The sequence below is a fragment of the Aedes albopictus genome, chromosome 3, assembly GCF_035046485.1.
Source record: "Aedes albopictus strain Foshan chromosome 3, AalbF5, whole genome shotgun sequence".
Taxonomy (NCBI): Eukaryota; Metazoa; Arthropoda; class Insecta; order Diptera; family Culicidae; genus Aedes; species Aedes albopictus.
The window spans coordinates 77,601,970-77,624,859 of NC_085138.1; the positions used below are offsets into that span (position 1 = coordinate 77,601,970).

The 22,890-nt window shown below is 41.1% G+C and overlaps 1 protein-coding gene across 2 annotated transcripts; it reads left to right on the forward strand.

Annotated features, from left to right (window-relative positions):
• The first annotated feature begins 826 nt into the window (after nt 1-826).
• LOC115254114 (RNA-binding protein RO60) lies at nt 827-17,996 on the forward strand. Of its 2 annotated transcripts, XM_062860257.1 has the most exons (7): nt 827-980; nt 1,074-1,235; nt 1,299-1,653; nt 8,219-8,408; nt 8,476-9,267; nt 16,950-17,310; nt 17,381-17,996. In XM_062860257.1, exons 3-7 carry the CDS (start codon nt 1,435-1,437, stop codon nt 17,523-17,525), a joined length of 1,707 nt encoding a protein of 568 aa, XP_062716241.1. In that variant the 5' UTR covers nt 827-980; nt 1,074-1,235; nt 1,299-1,434; the 3' UTR covers nt 17,526-17,996. The 2 variants fall into 2 exon arrangements, with proteins under 2 accessions (XP_062716241.1, XP_029723018.2); XM_029867158.2 differs by having other exon boundaries at nt 1,074-1,653.
• Nucleotides 17,997-22,890: the final 4,894 nt, after the last annotated feature.

Below are 22,890 nucleotides of genomic sequence, written 5' to 3' on the forward strand. Positions count from 1 at the left end.
ATTGAAAATGATAAGTTTTTTTTCACATCAAAACATTGCGCTAGGGCATCCAAATCAAACCGAAGTTATACAAGAGCTGATATCACACACACTAAACTTTCTTTAACAGTAACAGAAACAATCCGTTTAATATGCAACCATAAACTTCTCAAATGTGTGCGTGACATCATCATTGGTTTGGTTTCGATATGGACCGTAAGTAATTGTCTTTGAAATATATGTCATACGGTTACCAATTGTGTGGTTGTTTAGTGACCATTTTTTAGTGTATTCCGTTGTAAGCTATCTTGGCACAAACCACTAGAAATTATAAGTGAACAATTTACTAGACATTAACAGTTTTAGAGTTGGTTGAAAATCAGTTCTTTATATTTTCGGTGATCGAAATCAATATTGTTAAATTGTAGAGCAACATTAACTCAAATGTTAACAATATAACTAATAGCTAACATAACGTTCGAACTATTTGTCAAGTTGTTTTTGACTATGCGGGTACAAAAAAAAGCGTACGGAATTCATACAAACCTTATGATTTTCCGCCAGAATCGTAATTTTAACTTTAATTTCAATAGAGTACATTCCAATGAACGATTGAACTTCGTTAGAGGTATTTTCTTTTGTTGCGTGCACAAGAAGACGGAAAATATGTGCTGAACCATCCTTGGACCAAACAGAAAATAAAAATCATCCATTTATATTGCAAAATTCAAGTTAACATGAGACAGTTATGCATGTACGAGCAGTTTGGCATTTCAACAGCAGTGTTTTGAGTTTTGATGTCAATGTGTTCGTTCGTTCGTACGTCCACCACCGTATGGTTTGCACAATTTGCAGCTCTGCCTCTGCATATGTAGGTAGTGTGTTGTCGATCTTTGCGAGGGTAAGTAGTGAGCTATTATATCTATCGCAGTTCAGAAGACGACGACGACGACAAAACCATCTTCTTCTCATTACAATTTGCAAACCTGGATGCTTCCTAGGTAGGATATTGTACTTTTTTTTGCTGGATTAGGGAACACACAATATCCAGCATGATCCTAATTATCTGTTATTCTTCTACGTTTATTCTATAGGGTTGAATACGCGAACCATACAAAAGAGTGCTTTCCCATCCCAATCCGGTGTGGGTTAGATTGATGGTGGAGCAGACGACGACGACAGCGAAGAAGACGACAAGCAACGCGTTAGCAGCTCTATCTAGCATAACATAGGAACTTATAGCGCGAGAGTGAAAAGTATTGGCCCCCTCTTTCCCATCAGCAGTGCAGTGCAGAGTAGTGTGTATTATTATTTCTCAGTCGGTCAGTGCGAGCTTGGCCGCGACATCGCATCGCCAACCTTATACTGAAGTGAAAATTATTGTGCGGTGACTTCATTCGGAGCAGAAATCGAATCGTGGTTAGAGGTTTCGATACTTGGGCCCCACGAACAAAAATGGACACCACCGATGTGATTCTGCGGTACCTGTATTTGGGGACCACCCAGCCGTACTACATCTATAAAAGCAAATCCCTGGACGTCGGTTTGGGACGATTGGTTTTGGAACCGATTAAAATCCTGGTGCAAGCGGCTAAGAACCCTGATGATCTGGAGCTGCGTGCAAAAGCCGAAAAGATATCGCTCCGGGAAGAACCCGTGGACACGATCGTGAGGGTAAGAATGGGTTGAAGAAAATACCATGGGAATGAAAATACGTGGGATGGGGGAGTCCTCCATCTTTGTCGCAAGAAGATGTATACATCAGCATATTGATTGTTGTGCTTACCACTGCTGTTTGGCTTTCTTATGCTCTTCTAATGCTTCGCCTCATCATTTACATCACCCGTCATAAGTATGAGGCCTCAAAAAAGTACAAATGCTGATTTTTACAATTTTGCCCAAGGTGACGTCTTTGTAGATCTTCAAATATTCATGCGTTCCGCCCTCGTTTGCTTATCCTTTGAAAGATACGCATATTTCGAATACCAATCTTCCTCAGTGTCAGTTATCCACTTTAGTGGATACCTTTAGAGGTTTCTCCAGGGATTTTTCCTTCCAATGCTTTTATCGAGGATTCCTTCTGGTATTGCTCCAAGGATTTCCTAAGGAATTTCACCTTCCGGGTATTTTTGCAGGTATTCTTTCTTCAGGGATTTATCCATACATGTATTCCTTCAAGAATTCTGCTTTTGATTGCTCCAATGATGCCATCTGGATTCATTCGAATTATTTCTCTAGGAATTTCTTATAGGTAGTCTATCAGAAAATTTTACCTTTATTTCCAAGGACTCCTTCAATAATTCATCCAGTAATTACCTCAGTCAGACATGGATTCCTTCAGATTTTTTTCCAGGGAATATACAAATTCTTCCACGAATTAGCATTGGGCAACCCAAGTAACATTTTAATGGCTAATTAGTCTTGAAGAGGTTTTGAGAACCGTCATAAAGCCAAACACCTTTTATTTTGGTTTTATGGTGGTACAAAGAACCTCTTCTAGTCTATTTAACTAAAAAATGTTACTTGGGGAGTTTGGCTGAGACATAGATGTGAATCGGACCAGCAGAATCGTTCATCGATTTAATCGAATTCTTTGAATCGATGTTTTCACATCGAATCGATATTTTAAAATGTTGTAAAACCATACAATGATCCGTTTGCAGCATGATTTATTTGTTTCAATAAATTTAATATCAAAAATTGAGATTGTACATCGAACCGTCTCTAGAGGAATTCCTGGATGAATCCGTGGAGGAATTCCTAAAGAAATTCCTGAAGGAAACCCTGAACGAAGGCATTCTTGGATGAATGCCTGGAGCATATTCTGAAAGAAATCTTGAAGAAATCCCTAGAGGAACTCTGGGAGGAATCCCTGGAGAAGAAACATCTTGAGGAATTTCTAGAGGAATTCTTGAAAAAAATTCTGGTGAAATTCTTAAAAGAACTCCTGGAGGACTTTTTGGAAAAACGCTGGAGGAATCCCTGAAGCAATTTCTGGAAAAACCTCAGGAGGAATTCCTGGCGGAATCCCAGGTGGAACTCCTGGAGAAATCCCTAGAGGAATTCTTGAAGAATTCCCTGAGTGAACCCTGGAAAAATTTCTGATGAACTATTTCTGGAGGAATTCTCGGAGGAATTTCTGAGGAGTTCGCAGAGGAATTCCTGGAGGAAACCCTGAAAGAAATCCCGGAAGAATCCCTGAGAAAAATGCTAGAAGATTTTCTGAAAATAAATCTTAAAAGAATTTCTGAAGAAATCCCTGTTAAATTTCCTAAAAGAATTACTGGAGGAATTCCTGGAGGAGTTTCTGAAGATAGGGTCTTGTACCATTTGGGCAGGTGTACCTATTTTGGGCACTTACCGCTATAACTAAGTCAATTTCAAACCGATTGATTTGAAATTTTGTATAGAGTTAGGCACGTACAGTATCTAACCCTGAACAAAAATTCAAATCAATCGGTTTGAAATTGACTTAGTTATAGCGGCAAGTGCCCAAAATAGGTACACCTGCCCAAATGGTACAATACCCTATATCTAGGGTAATCCCTGGAGAAATTCTTGGTGGTGCTTTGTCCCGCGCTTCGGGATGGTGATATTCATGTACAACCGTTCAATGCAAACGTTACTTTTCAACTCATTTATTCATAGTCAATCTTAACCTACCGAGGCCTCATTCTCAGTGACGGACGTGACCCTTTTTCTTGGAGGAAATCCTGGAGAAATGCCTGGATGAAATCCTGAAGGAATGCCTGGAGGAATACTTGGATAAATTCCGAGAGAAATTCCTGGGGGAATTTCTGAAGGAATCCCTGGAGGATTCCTGAAGAAATCCAGGAAGGAATTCAAAGATGAATCTCAGAAGGAATTCATGCAGGAATCGCTGGAGGAATTCTTGGAATAATTCCTGGATAAACTCCGGGAGAAAATTTCTAGAGGTTTTTTTAGAGAAATTGCCGTAGGTATTGTGGAGGTATTCCTAAAGGGATTCCTGGAGGAATGCTTAGTGCAATCCCAAGAAGAATTCCTGAAGAAATGCCTGGAGGAACCCCTGGAGACATGCCTGTAGGAATTCCTGGAGGAATCTCTAGAGAAATTCTCAGGAATTCCTCCAGGGACTTCTCAAAGGATTCCTCCAGGGATTCCCCCCCATGGAATGTATGCAGGGATTCCTCCAGGAATTCCTCTAGAGATTCCTCAAGGAATTCCTGTATACATTCCATGGGGAATCCCTGGGGGAATCCTTTGAGAAGCCCCTGGAGGAATTCCTGGAGGAATCTGTCGAGGAATTTTTTGAGGTATCTCAAGAGGAATACCTGTAGGAATATCTGGAGAAATTCCTAGAGAAATCTCTAGAGAAACTACTTGACGAATTCCCGGACGAATCCCTGTAATAATTTTCAAAGGAATTCATGTAGGAATTCCCAGAGGAATCCTGGAGGAATTTCTGGAGAATTCCCTTGGGGAATTCTTGGAGGAATCCCAAGAAGAATTCCCGAAGAAATCCAAGGATCAATTTCTGAGGAAATACTTGTAGGAGTGTCTTAAGAAATCCCAGGAAAAAGTAGTGGAGAAATCGCTGAAACTCCGGAGGAAAGCCTGAAGGAATCCTAAAAAGAGGACGCAGAGGAACTTTTGGAGTAATCCCTGTATCAGTTGAGCTCTCGGAAGCATTTTCAAAATAATGCTGGGAGTTATTCCCGAAAGAATCGCTGAAAGAACTCCCAGTTGAATCCCTGGAGAAATCCCATGAGCAATTCTTTAGGGAATCTCACGAGAGCTTTCTTAGCGAATTCTTGAAAGAATTTCTGTAAGAATCCCTGGATAAAAATTTGAAGAAATCAATATCTGCAGTAATTTTTAGACAAACTATTGAAGGAAAACTTGAATGGACTTCTAATGGATTTTTTGAAGAAATTCCTGAACAAATTACGGAATAATCTCTAGTAAAATGTTCTAACAGAATTTCTGTAAGACATTCCTGCAGAAATACTTCAAAGAATTCCACATGGAATTATTGGAGCAATCTCCATCGGAATGCTGGAAGGAATATATGGAAAAATACATCGAATTAAAATTACCCAACGCTAGTTTCTTCAGGAATTCCTCCATGTGTGCCTCCAAAAAATTATCCTGAAATTCACTCGGGAATTCCTTCTGTGATTCTTTAGAGAACAACTCCAATGATTATAAAAAATATATATTCAAAGATTTCTCTTGAAACTCCTCCTGGGATTCCTTTGGGCATTCCTCCTGGAATTCTTTCACGAGCCCGTCCATGCAATAATCCAGGACTTCCACCAGGAACTGAGAGATTCCTGTAGCAATTTCTTTTGGGATTGCTTCCGGGATTCTTCCTAAAGAATTCCTTCAGGATTTGCTGCAGGGGTTCCTCCAAAAAATATTTACTGAGATTCCTTTTAGGAAATCGTCCAGAGAATCCTCCATGAATTCTCCTGACATTATTCCTTCACGAATTCTTCTAGAAAATCCTCCAGGAGTTGCTCTCCAGATTCTTCCAGGAATTTCTACAGACACTTCTCCAGGAATTTCTCCAGAGATTCCTCCAAGAGTTCCTCCAGGAATAACCCCAGGGATTTGTTGAGAAATTCTTCCTGGAATTGATCCAGAAACTCGTCTAGTAATTCCTTAATGGGTCCCTCCAAAAAAATCTCCAATGATTGTTTCAGAAATTCCTCCAGGAAGTCGTCCTCCAGGAATTTCTACAGTAACACCTACAGGAATTTCTCCACGTAATCCTGCAGGTATTCCTCTAGGCATTCCTCCAAAAGTTCCTCTAGGAATTTCTCCAGGGACACCTTCAGAAATTACTCCAGAAATTCCTCTAGGCATTCCTTAGAGATTTCGTGCAGGAATTTATCTAGGAATTCTTTAAGAAATTTCTCCACGATTTGATCCAGGAATGCCTTCCGGGTATTCCTCCAGATATTCCTCCAGGAGTTTTTCCAGGGACTTCTTCAGGAATTCTTGAATGGATTTCTTTAGGGTCACCTGCAGGGATTACTACAGGGATTACTGCAGGAATTCATCTAAATATTTTTCCAGGATTTTTTTAGGCATTCCTCCAGAATATCTGAAGAAATTTCTGGAGGATTTTGTGAAGATAATCCAGCTGGAATTTCTTCTGGAATTGTTTCAGGAATTTTTCCAGTAATCCTACAGTAATTTATTAGGGAATTTCTACAGCAAATTCTCCAGGTATTCCTCTAAGAAATCAGCCAGGTATTTCTCCTCCAAGGATTCCTCCAGGAATTCCTCTGAGCATTTCTCTAGAAATTATTCCATGCAATTCTTTCAGAATTACTTCAGGCACTCCACCAGGAATTCCTCCGGGAATTGCTCTAGAAATCCCTACAAAGACTTCTTCAGAAATTCGTACAGGAATTTTTCCAGGGATTCCTCTAGAAATGTTTCCAGGAATTTCTCCTCAAGGGACTTCTCCAGGGACTCTTGAAGGGACTTCTCTAGGGGCACCTGCAGGGATTACTCCAAGAATTCCTCCGAGCATTTCACCAGGAATTCCTTTAGGCATTCTTCCAGAACTCCGGAAGAAATCTCTGGAGAAATTCCTGCTGGAATTTCTCCAGGAATTCCTTTATTAATTCCTACAGTAACTTATTAGGGATTACTACAGCAATTTCTTCAGGGATTTCTCTAAGAATTTCTCCTCCAGGGATTCCTCCAGAAATTCCTCCAGGCATTTATCTAGGAATTACTCCATGCAATTCTTCCAGATTTTTTTCAGGCATTCACCAGAAATTCTTCCAGCGATTCCACCAGGAAATCATCCAAAAATTCCTCCTGGAATAGCCAAAAATCCAAAAATTCCTCCTGGAATTCCTCCAGGAATTTCCCTAGAAATTCCTCCAGTTTTTTTTTTCAGAAACTCCTCCAAAAATTCATGCAGAGATTCCTCCGAGAATTGCTTCAGGGTTTCCTCCAGGAAATCCTGCAGGTATTTCTCAACGAATTTCTCCACCGATTTCCCCAGAGATTCCCACAAGAATTCCTTCGAGGATATCTCCAGGAATTCCTCCATAAATTCTTCCAAGGATTCTTCCAAGAATTACTCAAGGAATCCCTCCAGGAATTTCCCAAGGAATTCCTTCAGGTTTTTTTTAAGGATTCCTCCCAGAATTCCTCTAGAGATTCCTCAAGGAATTTCTCTGGGAAATCCTCCAGGTATTTCTTCAGAAATTCCTCCAGGGATTTCTCCAAGAATTCCTCTAAGAGATTTCTCCAAGAATTCCAGGAATACCCCAAAGACCCCCCAGGAATCGTCTTTTTTTTCAGGGATTCCTCCCAGTATTCCCCTAAGGATTCTTCAAGGTATTCATTCAGTAACTCATCTAGCATTTCTTAGGGATGCTACAGGAGCTCATCCAGATTTTTTTTCCAGGAATTTCTCCGGGAACTCTTCATTAAGTAAGTCTATACTTATTAAGAATAATGTAGAGGCGACTCGTGTATTAAAGTTTCTTACGACCAGATAAATATGGCAGTCGTAGACATAATTGGGTTCTTAACCCTCTAATACCCAATCCCGCCTTTAGACGGGGTATAGTTTGAGCATTTTTGTAATTTTTGTGTAGTAGAAAATCATTTTTTTTATATTTTTGGCAAATATTTAGGACTGTTCTGTATATCTCAAAATGGTTTTTGGTGTATTTTAAAGCGTATTTTCATTTTTTTTTAAATCATTGAAAAAATGATGTTTTAGCCACCTTTTAGAAGTCATTGTTTATTTTGTATTGAATCGCTACAATTAACATATTTTAAATTTTTCCCAAATCATACTATCCTTGTTTAATAGTTTAAGGGAATCGAATACACTCTAAAATTATTTTCCATAAAATTACACGGAAAATAAAATTTTCTGTGAAAAAAATTTAAAATAATAATATTTTAACAATAATCATAAAATCTCAAAATGTTTTCATCTCAAAAAATCCGTACCCCAAATTGGCTTCCAGGAAATATATAAAAGTGTGGGGATGTTCAAAAATAAAAATTAGAAAAATCAAAAACTGAAATTCACAAAATCGAGAATTAAAAAGAATTATCTTCCAAAACATGTTTAAATCGATTTTAGATGACGAAAAATTATATTTAGATCAAAATCAAAAATTTGGGTATTAGAGGGTTAACCTATTCACTCACTCGGTAACATTTATCTGCAGATATGGATTACCTATTCACATTCTATAACGATTCCTTGCAGGCCATAAACAGTGGATCCCTGCCTCGCCGCGATGAGTGCCTCTTTACGTTAGCCTACCTAATCCGTACCTACACGAAACCCGAGGAAAAGCACAGAGTGTACAGGGTTTTACCCAACTTGATTGCAGAGGGAAAAGAATTGTTTCAGTTCGTGCAGTTCTACCAAGTTTTGGCAGAACCAAAAGAAACAGGTACGGGAAATTACGATAACAAACAAACATATTGTGATACAGAATTCTAACTTACATTTGCTTAAAGGTTTCGGGAATGGCATGAGGAAAGCTCTCACAAAGTGGTACGACAGACACACGGCCGACGAGTTGGCAAAGCTGTTGGTAACGGATCGGGGCGCGTATGGATGGACTCACAGGGACATCCTGCGACAAGCACACGTCCAGTTGGCAGACACCGCTAAGACGCAAGTGTTGTTGATCGTAAAAGGTCCTGGCACATTGGAAAAATTCAGAAAGACTGAGTATACAGGAAAATACGTCGACGCTGTGTATGGTGCACTAGAGGTCGAGAGCGAAGCCCTAACAATGTTCAATCAAATGAAGAAATTCAAAGCATTGGATACTGCAGACAAGGCTTGCAATGGCATTACAGAGCAACAGTATCCGTTTGAGCTGGTCCCTGTGCCGTTGCTTCGATCAGCGGCCGTGTGGGAGAGTCTGTTCCCGCGCTTGCCCTATCGTGACATTTTAAGGGCCGCAGTACTTCTTCAGGATTTTAGGCTTCTGAAAGAAAACGACTCGCCACTGTCCGTCGCATACGGCAATGTGTTGAATCGGATGACATCGGTACGAGAGTCCAGGCTTCACCCGATCGTCATCTATCGGTTGATGCGCCTGTTCGAGGAACGACAGCGGTATCACAATGCGGTCAAGGAAGCCATTCACACGAGCAATAATTTGACCTTGAAAAACAGCAAAGCCAATCCGACGGTGTTGAAGCAGTTCTACGCTGTGCTGAATGAATCGATGCTGAACTACGAGCGGACGGGACTCCGGTTCCTGGTGACGCTGGATCTGAGATCGAAGCAATCGAAGAGTAAGTATTTGCAACCCTTATCATTTTTTACTAAGAATCGAACCGGACCGCCTGTTCCGGTGGTAAGAGTCTAGTGAACAGGTGACCCTCAATTCATGTTTTGATGGAGCTATATGCTTAGGCCTAGGAGTGAATGGCTAGGGGGGAGGGGGTCTAATAAAAACCTATCCGCTAACGGAGCCTCTGGAGTATCGAGGGCGCCCTCCACCGTATTTTGCCTTACTGTGCTAACCGGAGCAATGGTACAGTGGACCTTGTGTTTCTTCGAGACAATCAGCTGCCCTTCTTTAGTCTCAACTTGAAGCTAGATAAGTGCGGCGTTATGAAGATGTTGTTGATTAGTTTAAATTTTCACCTATATGGTTTCGCATTATGCGATTTACACAGTGTATTCGGTGTATCCTCGCCTTTGGCGTTTTCCAATCGATACCGATCTGGTTTTATTGTTGCTGTTTAATTTTGCCTAGTTTGGGTACTGGTTACGGCAAGGATAGCTCAGATCAATCTTTAGCATGAAAGAATAGCAAAGATCAATCTTTGCAGACTTGCAAAATTGTACATCCCAAGGCCTTAGTCTAAGAACCTTACTTTTGTAATGGGAATTTCTATCTAGGAAATCTTGTGATGTTTGCTACTTTTAGTAAAAATGAAATGGCAAACCCGCATATCATGCCTCGAGCCTGTGTGCTTGTCAACAACGAGATCATAGGTACACTCATCTCTGAATTAACCACCAGAGATGTATGTGCTATTATAATTTATGTATCTGTTAGACATCTCAACAGTTAAGACGTCTATTGTTCGGTTCATTTACCGCATGATGAACCATATCCTACGAATGCTTTCAAACAAATCTTCACATACCTACTGCACTTCAAAGGCCTTCCGCTAAATATTAGCAGTCATGCTAATGCTCACCATATCATCTGGACTCCGCTCAGACATTAACTTGAGAGACTCCAGTTTGATGGAACACTTAAGTAGTACAGATCTTTGGATTACTTAACCCTAGTAGGATGCTGGGGTATATATGACCCAGACAGGCACGCTCAACGTGCACTACGCCATCGTGGTGCAAAAAACCTAACATCTTAGGGGGGTTAACATAGGCAACCACCCAACCTTCGTGGTATATGCCAGAGAGGATGTAACGCTTTGCTTCAGTAGAATTAGTCACGAGCTGACCAATTGGCAGGTATCAGATGCAGAATCTTTATCTGACCATCGCTTCATCTGTTGTGAACATGTTAATGCTACTTGCAAGCTTTGCGTTTCAAGAATCCCCGTTCAACCAACTGGGATCTCTTTACTGATTTGGTTGCGGTCAAATTTCATGGACGCTCACTCACCATTGACATACCAAGTGATTTAGATGATGCCGTTGATACTAAAAGGGCCTACATCATGGAAGCATTCGAAGAAGCTTGCCAGGAGGAACCCCTTGGTGAAACTCTGATCTGTCGAAGCTCAGGAAACTGTAACAATCCTCCTGTATCGCTAAGCTAACGGCTTAAGCGCCACCTTCATTTGGAAGGACCGTTAACTCGGATTTATATCCCGGCAAGATACCGCTATCTCAGAGCAGGCCAAACAGTTACTAACGGACAGAATTGAAAACAAATTGACCCAACGGATAAAGCAAACTTTCTTAAGGCACAAAAATATCTGAAAGGAAATTTAAAACTTAGAAGACTATTGTACTTTCGAGCAGTTGATTGGTGTCTCAGCTAACTGGACCAATCAATTTGATAATCAGCTCAATCTTTCAGACGTCACGGGCTAGTGGAGCGTGAACTAAAATCGAATTAATCAGTTTTATTACAACCAATATCGAATCCCAAAAAGACAAAACTCCTCAGGTTTGTTATAAGCTTTACAGTTTCAAATTGGGAAAGCTTTTATTGAAATATCGACTTTAGTTCAAGAAAACCTAACTATAACTTTGTGACGTCACGACTAGCTCGATTTGACACTGTTAATAACGTATTCTTCTGTATTCCTAGGAAATTACTAGTCTAATCTGACCTTGGCCTGGAACGGTGGGGCTCCCACGCTGTCCTACGATGGCTACTTACAGCAGGTCCACGTTCGGCGGGCAAGCTGGGTTCGAGCGACTTACTTCGTTACAAATAGTTTCGAGAAGCAGTTCCGCCGTCGGCCGTCGTTGAGGGGACAGTAGCTGGGCCCGTGGGTGACGACAATTCCAGGGTAGAGGCGTCCCTGTCCGAAGTGGAGTGTAGAGCACGTGTTTGAGGCTCAGAGTCGTCCCACTTTACAAAACGGACCAGGATTCGAGCAGTCTGACACACCCGATATTGAAACCGACACCGACTTCGAATTATGCTACCTGGTCTCCGCTGAACGTGACAAAAACTGGCCGTTAGCACGCGGACAGTCCTTCAACTTCGAACTTCACCCTCGAGAAGGGTCTTCCACTCGAAACACGTGGTTGGTTCTGGCTGGGAGCTTGAATAGCACTCGCACTAGCAGTATCGGCCCGTGAGATGTCCAACTCGTCCTCGGAAATGTGGCCCAAATCAGGACAAGCCGCCCTCGTTGGATGGGCGTAGCCTATTCAACGTTGGAAAATCACTCAAACTTCTTCACGCAAGGTCAATTTTAGCATTGGCTTACCTGAACTAACCAGTTCTATGAACACACGGTTGGTACACAATTAATTTTTGAAATTCTTTAAACTTATAAAAAACCTGTAATATTAATTTCAATAATTAATCACATTTACTAGTTTAAACACTATCGCGGAAATTACTTCGATTTTAGTTTGAATTTCAAATCACTACTAACTGTTCGAAACACTAGTAAAATATTACTCCGACAAATTAGTCGACTTATCGAATCGAGCACTCCACTTAAAATGAAACGGCGCTCGCGATACAAATTGGTTGATACCTAATAGTTGAGACGCAATTTCCTCTGCAAGCTGTACACTTTTCTATAAGTCTTCTGCTGATTGGAAATAGGAAAAAGGTCGGAATTTTCCACGGGAGTGGAAATTGCGCAGTAAGAAAATTAACTACAGTTTGGTCAATTCGCCCTTTCATATGCAACCATTGATACATTGTATAATTTGAAATTCTAAACTTGCCGACATACTTAAACTCGAGCTGTTCCACTTCCAGGTGGCAGCACTAGTATATATAGACCGAAAGCTTTAAAGCTTCAATGTGGATTGTATGTGACTATATACACGGAAAGAAATGTGTTCACTTTTTGGTTTTATTTGTTTTTGAATATAATTATTTAGAAGGTTTATTTAAATGAATTTGGCGAGTACTGATAGATGTTACAAAACAATTTAGAAAGTGTTGGAACAGACCACACCACAGCGACGAAAAGGGACTTGCGATTGGAAGCTCGGTACGTGGAACTGCAGATCTCTCAACTTCATCGGGAGCACCCGCATACTCGCCGATATACTGAAGGACCGCGGGTTCGGAATCGTAGCGCTGCAGGAGGTGTGTTGGACAGGATCTATGGTGCGAACGTTTAGAGGTAATCATACCATCTACCAGAGTTGCGGCAATACACGTGAGCTGGGAACAGCTTTTATAGTGATAGACGACATGCAGAGGCGCGTGATCGGTTGGTGGGTGGCCGATCGACGAAAGAATGTGCAGGTTGAGGATCAAGGGCCGATTCTTCAACATCAGCATAATAAACGTGCACAGCCCTCACTCCGGAAGCACTGATGATGACAAAGGCGGATTTTAAGCGCAGCTCGAACGCGAGTACGACCGCTGCCCAAACCACGACGTCAACATCATCATAGGGGATCTAAACGCTCAGGTAGGCCAGGAGGAGGAGCTCAGACCGACGATTGGAAAGTTCAGTGCCCACCAGCTGACGAACGAAAATGGCCATCGATTTCGCCGCCTCAAAGAACATGGCCATTCGTAGCACCTTCTTCCAGCACAGTCTCCCGTATCGTTACACCTGGAGATCACCACAACAAACGGAATCGCAAATCGACCACGTTCTGATTGATGGACGGCACTTCTCCGACATTATCGACGTCAGGACCTACCGTGGCGCTAATATCGACTCTGATCACTACCTGGTGGTGGCGCCCAAAACTCTCCGTTATTAACAATGTACAGCACCGGCGGCCGCCCCGGTACGATCTAGAGCGACTGAAGCAACCGCATACGCGCCGCAGCGTTGCCGGACGAGGGTGTGCTCGATGTGGCCCCTCTAGAGGACTGCTGGAGTACAGTCAAAGCAGCCATCAACAACGCATCCGAGAGCACTATCGGGTACGTAGAACGGAGTCGACGAAATGATTAGTTCGACGAGGAGTGCAGAGCGGTTCTGGAGGAGAAAGATGCAGCGCGGGCGGTAATGCTGCAGCATGGAACCCGACAGAATGTGGAGCGATACAGACAGAAGCGGAAGCAGCAGACCCGTCTTCCGGGAGAAAAAGCGCCGCCTGGAAGAAGCGGAGTGCGAGGAAATGGAACTACTGTGCCATTCACATGAAACACGTAAGTTCTACCAGAAGCTCAACGCATCCCGCAAAGGCTACGTGCCGCAAGCCGAAATCTACAGGGATAAGGACGGGAGCCTCCTGACGGACAAACGTGAGGTGATCGAAGGTGGAAGCACTTGAATGGCGAAGAGAATGTAGGCACGGAGGATCAAGGAAGCGGAGGAAATGACTATGTTGGTGCAGCAGAGGACGGGAACGAACCAACTCCCACGCTGAGGGAAGTTAAGGATGCCATCCACCAGCTCAAAAACAAAATAGCGGCTGGTAAGGACGGTAGGTATCGCAGCAGAACTCATCAAGATGGGCCTGGAAAAGTTGGCCACCTGCCTGCACCAGTTAGTAGTCAAGATCTGGGAAACCGAACAGCTACCGGAGGAGTGGAAGGAAGGGATAATCTGTCCCATCCACAAGAAAGGCGACAAGTTAACGAGCGATCACCATTGTGAATGCCACCTACAAAGTGCTATCCCAGGTCATCTTCCGTCGTCTTTCACCTAAAGTAAATGAGTTCGTGGGAAGTTACCAAGCCGGTTTCATCGACGGAAAGTCGACAACGGACCAGATCTTCACCGTACGGCAAATCCTCCAGAAATGCCGTGAATAGCAGGTCCCAACGCACGACCTGTTCATCGACATCAAAGCGGCATACGATAGTATCGACCACACAGAGCTATGGAAAATTATGGACGAGAATAGCTATCATGGGAAGCTTACCAGACTGATAAGAACAATGATGGATGATGTGCAGAACATCGTAAGGATTTCGGGTGAACTACGACAAGGTGATGGACTTTCCTGCCTACTATTCAACATCGCCCTGGAAGGTGTTATGCGACGAGCCGGGCTTAACAGCCGGGGTACGATCTTCACGAAATCCGGTCAATTTGTGTGCTTTGCGGACGACATGGATATTATTGCTAGAACATTTGGAACGATGGCAGAACTGTACATCTGCCTGAAACGTGAAGCAGCAAAGGTCGGACTGGTGGTGAATGCGGCTAAGACAAAGTACATGCTGGTAGGTGGGACTGAGCGAAACAGGACAAGCCTTGGCAGCAATGTTACGATAGACGGGGATACTTTCGAGGTGGTAGAATTCGTCTACCTCGGTTCCTTGCTAATGGCTGACAATAACGTGAACTGTGAAATACGAAGGCGCATCATCAGTGGAAGTCGTGCCTACTATGGGCTCCAGAAGAAACTGCGGTAAAAAATGTACCATGTACAAGACGTTAATAAGACCGGTGGACACGAGACATGGACGATGCTCGAGGAGGACCTGCAAGCACTCGGAGTTTCGAAGCGACGGGTGCTAAGGACGATCTTTGGCGGCGTACAGGAGAACGGTGTGTGGCGGAGAAGGATGAACCACGAGCTCGCTGCACTTTACGGCGAACCCAGCACTTTCTGGCCAAAGCCGGAAGGATACGGTGGTCAGGGCATGTTGCAAGAATGCCGGACAACAACCCTGCAAAGTTGGTGTTTGCTAACCATCCGGTTGGTACAAGAAGGCGTGAAGCGCAGAGAGCACGATGGGCTGACCAGGTGGAGCGTGATCTGGCGAGTGTTGGGCATCACCGACGTTAGAGAGCTGCAGCTGCAAATCGAGTATTATGGCGGCAAATTGTTGATTTAGTATTATCATGAATTTGATGTTAACTAAATAAATGAAAATTAATGAATGGAACAGACCACGTTCGGCTAATTCGAAGGCTTTCAGGTCGGCTCGCAAGGCCTACAAGAATGCTTTTCGGTCTGCTGATCGATCCGGCTGGAAAAACCTTTGTACAAATGCTTGAGTTTGAGTGAAGTCAGTCGGTTAAACAAAATCCTTGCGTAATCTAAGGAAATACGAGTGAACGAAATTCGTTTGGTGAATGACAATTTTATTTCCATTGAAGAGGAAGTTCTGGTGTGCTTATTCAGCACACAATTTTCCGGATACCTATGTGAATATTGCATCTTCAGATGAACCTGATGTCTTTTCTTGTAGTTATGATTCTCTGGCTTCGGCACGGAGTTTTGTAACTATAGAATCGACTGATTGGGCACTAATTAGCTTTGCTCCTTCCAGATCTCCTGGGCAGATGAGATGGGATTTATCCCATTGTGCTTCAGAATGGATTTGATTATGTATTTCAGTTTAAAAAAAAAACTGCTTGTTTGCAGTTTTGCTACAGGGTATATTCCCAAACCTTGGCGGGATATTACTGTAAAGTTTATTCGGAAATGGAAAGTTGTTTACGATATCGAGAAGGCATTCGCTCAAAAGCAATCCTGCTTGGGTGTTTTCTTAGATATCGAGGGTGCCTTTGACAACGTGCCTTTCGATGCCATATTGGAAGCCGCATGGGGTCATGGTATATCTCCAATTATTTCTAATTGGATTCACCAAATGCTCAAAAACCGACATCTCTTCTCGACATTGCGTCAAGCAGTGATTATGAAATTAAGTGTTTGTGGATGCCCCCAAGGGGGAGTCTTGCCACCGCTTTTGTGGAATCTCGTACCAGATACGCTATTAAGGCGACTCAATAAAAGCGGTTTTCCTACTTATGGTTTTGCCGAAAACTATCTAACATTGTTAGTCGGTATGTGCATCAGCACCCTTTTCGACCTGATGCAAAGCGCCCTTCAGGTAGTTGGTAGTTCGGTTGGTGTTGCCAATATGGCCTTTCGGTAAATCCGAGTAAAACATCTATTGTTCTTTTTACGGAAAGGCGAAACCGTAATGGCGTTTGAGTTTGCGGCTCTTTGATTCTGAAATCGATGTGACTGAACAGGTAAGGTTCGTTGGAGTTATTGTTGATTCCAAGCTTTCCTGGAACCTCACATTGAGTTTAGATTCAAGAAAGCTTGTATGACCTTTGGGCAATGCTGGCGTACATTTGGTACAACTTGAGCCCTAAAACCCAAGTATATGTAGTCTTTAATTATAAAGATGGCACAAATGTCCCAAATGGAGGATAACGTGCCTCTGGAGCTGGCCTTCTGATATCTGATACCACCCTTAGGAATGATCGTGCTGAATACCCAAACCTTCGAAGCAGTGGCTATAGAGAGGGGCGTTGCGGCCAATGAAGTGTATGCTTAATAATGATGCAATCCTAAATATTGCGGCGACTATGCTAAATAAATATATTTACTGATAACAATCTTTTTGATTCCATTCCAGAACGCGTATTCGGCAATCGGCTCATGTCCTGCCAAGCGGCGTACATTCTGCTGACCCTACCGATAGTCAAGCGTGAACCGCACGTGACGGTTTTGTCGTTTACCGAGCAACCGGAAGAACTGAAAAAAGTAAACCTTAGCCGGGAGATGGATTTCTTCAAGGCGTGCGACCACATCCAAAATGCGGCCGTCAAAAAGACCAACGTCAAACTGACGCGCCCGATTGAGTACGCCGAAGAGAACAAGATGCCCGTGGACGTGTTCATCACGATCGTCGACTCGCTGATACGCGTGAATCCGAAACGTCGATCGCCGGTGGTCAAGCTGAACGCGTACAATAAGGCAATGAAGCAGAAGGCTCGGTAGGTTTTCTTCCAGATTGGGTTTGTTGATCTGTATGATTAACTGTGTTGGGTTTGCTTTCATTCGCAGATTTGTCATTGTCAATTTGAGCCGCCACAATCGGGATCTGGAACACGACGATATGAATTCCACTAGCGGAGTGCTGGAGTTGGCCGGTTGCGCCGAAGATGCACCGAAACTGATCGATGCCTACGTAAAGCGCCACTTTACGTAAACTGCATCTTGGTCGGTCTGTATTGGATGAATGCTGAAATATCGTCAAGTGTAAGTACCCAAGAAAATCCAAGCATGGATTTGAATTTGGATCATGGGTATTGAACGGGAACGAGGATATCCCAGTAGATTTGTTTATTTTTTTTTCTATAATTTGCGCTATGTGGTAGGGTATTTCGATGCACGAGACCTCATGATTGAATTCACATAAATCTCTGTGCATCATATAATTAGAATTAGAGCCAAATTTCAATCAAAGGTGAATCAATGTTCAAACAAGGTAAAAATTGTTAAATAAATTACATTGGATATCCCGATTAGCCTTCTTCTGAAAAAGTACCATTGATTAAGATTTGAAATGTGTAACTCAGTCTAATTAGTCATCGATACATGATACAATCCCATATAGCAACATAATAGAACTTTCATCTAAAAGAGAAAAAAAAATAACACATTACCTAATACTACTGAAGGAGATTCAATGCCTATTTTTTCATACACAATCCCGGATGATTCTAAAACATTTGCTCGAAACTACTTCCCTCGTAAACCTTCAGTTAGATACGTTCGCCAGGTACACATGTCTTAAACATAAACATTATTGATGGAATGGAAGAATCACCTTGACTTTAATTTATTACACGAGTAATATGGGTCCAACCCTTTTGACACAATACTGTTTAACTACATACAGTCAATTGGCATAATGTTAAACGACATAATCATCGTTTAATGAATGGAACATGAATGGCTACTGTTGTGTCAAATTACCTTCACGTAACATACGACAAAAAGATCGCTTCATCTCACAGAAGCCATTTCGCTTTTCTCAAAGATGCTTTGCGAGCAATTGTGTTGGAATCTTCCGAATCTCCCTTGTTTGTCGTTGTTAACAAAAATAATCGACCGAAAACCAGTTTTAATCAAAACTACACAAAACAAAACAAGACTTAATCTTTGGCAAGCGATTCAAAATCACTGCCGAAAAGAGCAATAGTGTGATATTTTAGAAGGCACGCGAAACACGAAATCGAAGATTCGAAGTTAGAAAGCAATTCTGTGACAAAAACGGCGTACTCCCCGTAAACCTATACTTTAGTTTAAAATACGAAAACTAAACAAACAAACACATACACATCAAAAAGCGAAATCTCGTTTAAACACGAAAAACGAAACTATATTTTTCATGCTATCTAAAGCACGAAATGCAAAGAAAGAGAAACTCTAGATAATATCAAAACAAAACAAAAAACCTGAATAATAAGTTGTTACACACAATCGAACCCGAGTGAAAGCGAATCTTGTTGGAATGGTAGAAGGTATATTTTACGTTGTTGAACCATTTTCAGTTGTTTGTTTTCCGATTTCCCACCACTGCAATAATAATTGTTTCTGTTTTGCAAAACAGTAGAGTGTCTCCTTCAGTTGGTAGCCAGCCATAACGCATAAGCGACACAACTCCCGGACATCTCATCTGTTGAGCAAATCCGAAAGACGGAAATAAGATCATAGTGTAAGTCATTTAGTAGACGTTAAGAAATAGGTTGGGTGTTTCCCCTTTTATATTTTTATTTTTCTAATGTAGTTATAGCCATTTTTGTTAGATCTAATCTTCATATGTAGTGACTCAATTTGAAAGACAATAATTTTTGATAATTAGTGACGCTTTCATATTCCTTTTTGAAGGTTAACAACCTGATGTTAGAAATTTCAAAACCTGGAAATCACCCAACCCTATATTCGTTTTATTCAAAACTTATGTGGAAAACAAAAAAGGAAAACATATAAAATATGGAGGTTAGGTTTGACGGATATGGTCTTTTAGCACTTCTGTCAATGTTAGTGTAACATGAAGCACCCACACTTAATCGCTGTAGGGTTATATACGTAAAATTTAACAATTGCATAAGTATCATAATACCTAATCCCATTATTATGCATAATCCACTCATACTTGCTGCACTGGAACACACACTCACACTCTTGCTTACACCCACACAAGAATGTTATAAGTTAGTGTTTAAGTGTATCTCTCCGATTGGAAACATACAGGGTGTTAGGTTCCTGAGTGCAAACTTTTTAAAGGGTGATAGAGGACCATAAATGGAGAAAAAAATTGTTCTACGCATATGGTCAAATCTCAATCGTTACGTAGTTATTGAACTTCCCATGTTTATGACTCTTATTGCCTTAACTGGCAATAACTTGAAAATAGTCAAACATATCGAAGTTTTTTTACCCTTATTCGAAAGATTATTGAATTTTCTAACAAATGGCATCTTTGAATCGATTGGTTTGGTTAAATAACTAAGTTTTCTAGAGCAAAATAGCTAAAAATAGTGTATTTTTATTGGTTTTTGTCAATTATCTTTGAAACATGCGTAATAAATTAAAATTCTTGCTTTGGTAAAGTTGTGGCCCTTGTTACACTCTACAATTCGTTCTTTGACACCAAACTTCTATCTCTTATCGTTTTGTTGCAATTTCGATTTTAACATCGCATTTCAGATCATAAATTTGCAACTGTCATGGAAAGCACTTTTTTGCGCATTGTGTCACACAATTGAATCAAAATTGCAAGAAAACGATAAGAGTTAGAAGTTTGGCGTCAAAGAACGAATTGTAGAGTGGAACAAGGGCCACAACTTTGCCAAAGAAAGAATTTTTATTTATTACGCATGTTTCAAAGATAATTGACAACAACCAATAAAAATGCACTATTTTTAGCCGTTTTGCTCTAGAAAACTTAGTTATTTCACCAAACCAATCGATTCAAAGATGCCATTTGTTAGAAAAATCAATAATCTTTCGAATAAGGGTAAAAAAACTTCGATATGTTTGACTATTTTCAAGTTATTGCCAGTTAAGGCAATAAGAGTCATAAACATGGGAAGTTCAATAACTACGTAACGGTTGAGATTTGACCATATGCGTAGAACATTTTTTTTCTCCATTTATGGTCCTCTATCACCCTTTAAAAAGTTTGCACTCGGGAACCTAACACCCTGTATATAAAGCTCTACCCTACTTGGCATAATGCTCTTTGACATAGCTGTTAAGCTATTTCGGCGACAGAAACGCCAGACGAGTAATTTAATCGAGGTGAGTTAAAAATTTGACCACCTCAAAACAGAAGCAAAATTTTTCTAATGCCAAACGACCAATATGCCAAATGAGGTAGAGTTAACCCTCGAGCGATCGCGCTGTTGTATTTTGTACAACACGATGAAAAAATCTCGCTTTTTTTACTCAGCACTAGCGTGGTGCTGACGCAGGTAGTCAACCGCGCGAGTTACGGAAGGTTAATGGTAGTGAGTGTTTAGTGTGTAGGATGGGCGTAATGGTGATCATTCAGTTAAAACTTACGCCACGTTATGACATTTTGAGGTTAGGGTTAGGAAGGTCAACTGCACAGGCTGAAAATCCGGAATAGATAATACATGCTGCAGAACTGCTACAGCAGGAGAAATTCGGATAAACAATTGTTTCAATTGTGCAGCCTTCAATCAATACTGATAATCAAATGTAGGTTGCACTCGACCTGATTTCGATACATTGTTTGTATTACTTCTAAGTTTCTTTCATTTCAACTTTATGCAAAGACTTCCCAGAACGGTGTACACAATACACATTTCATTTTGTTTTTTGATGAACGAAAATTTGAAACAAAAATAATATAAACATAGGGTATGTGTGCCATCAGTAATCTCACGCTCCCATGTTCATCCTATTCGGAAACATGCGATTACGGCACCGATTGATTCCGTTCTTTTTGTTTTCATATGTGCTCACTTCTAACAAAAAATACAAAAATATGAAACAAAACAAACAACGCTTCAATCCTTTGTTTTTCGTAGGATGAAAATGGGAGCTACATGCTTAAGAAGGGAACCAATACCCTACTTCATTGTTTAGGTCAAGTTTGTTGATGAAACGGTAACGATTGTTTACTCCGTTGATCCATAAAAACATGCCAAACGAAACATTGAAAACTTTTCAATACTCCGTACAACTATAAAAGAAAGTCATTTGTGGAAAACTTTCGAATGATAGATTTTTTCGTTATGAATGATACATAAAATGTATAGGAAATGATCGATTAAATATCCATCAAATATAAGGAATGATCTTTTAAATATAGGAAATATTTCCTAAAATTTTAATAATAATAATTCGACAATGATTTTTCATGAGGGCCTAACTGACTTGATCGATTTCTCTTCGTCGACTCTCTCTTTCGTTAATAACTTGATCAAAACAAACAAAATCATTATTCTTTTTCTTTCTATAGCAACATGTAGTCGTCTTCTTCGCATTTACATCAAACAATCTTTGGAATACTCAATACACATTATGTGATAACACAAAGAGAGGATCGATGAAGAGAACTCGAAAATGTCAGTTAGGCCCAAATGAAAAATCAGTGTCGAATTGATATCGACTCAATTTATATATAGATCCAAATAGCTGCTTTATAGATTTCTGTGGAATATTCAATAAAAGTTATGTATGGATTGTGTTGGTGGCAGTAGCTCCTCTCTGGAGCCACCAAATTTTCGTGTCAGCACAATCTTCCAATTGGCACCCCGATTGGTGTGGTGTTTCTTTTGCGGTGAGACTTAGATCAAATACTGAATCCAGCAGTAATCTTGTCCATAGCTATCGCGATGATAAATCGACGATGATCAGGATGACGAAACCCACAACCGTTTCACGGTACATCCTGTGTGTGCCAAACAACAGACTAGACGGGTGACAAACAACAGACACTCAGCGTAGGAGGTTCGACGGAAGAATAATTGAAATCCATACGTCCAAATCGTTTAGACTCATGCTAACGTTCTCGTATTCGGAACCTTATCTTACTAGAGTGAGAAAAAGTTTGGTCGATCCGATCCATGATCCGATCCAATGATTTTTGACTTCCACGATTTTAAGTATCAACACTTTTTAAGGATTTAATTATCCAATCAAGTTATCAGAAGGTTTGCGAGTGCTAGTTCAGGATCAAAGGAATTTGAGTAGTATGTATAATAATACTTAACCGGGAGGTATCTAGTGCGGAGTCTAACATAGAACTGACTGTCGTCTTTATTGATTTCCCTCTTTTACAGCTTCAGGGCCTACCAAAAATTACATATGATCATTCCTGATAGAATGATGAAATAGCCCAACTAATATTTATTGTGAATGTAAACGTCAACAAAGCGTCCCCAATACGACTTGTTGCTGAATTACTGTCTTGTACATATGGACGGAAGCTTCTATGCAAGCCCTATACCAATGAATCTGGCAAACTTAATCCACATGTATATGCTGGCTCCTATGTAAACACTAACTGAATAACATCTTGAGAAGGCGTTTTT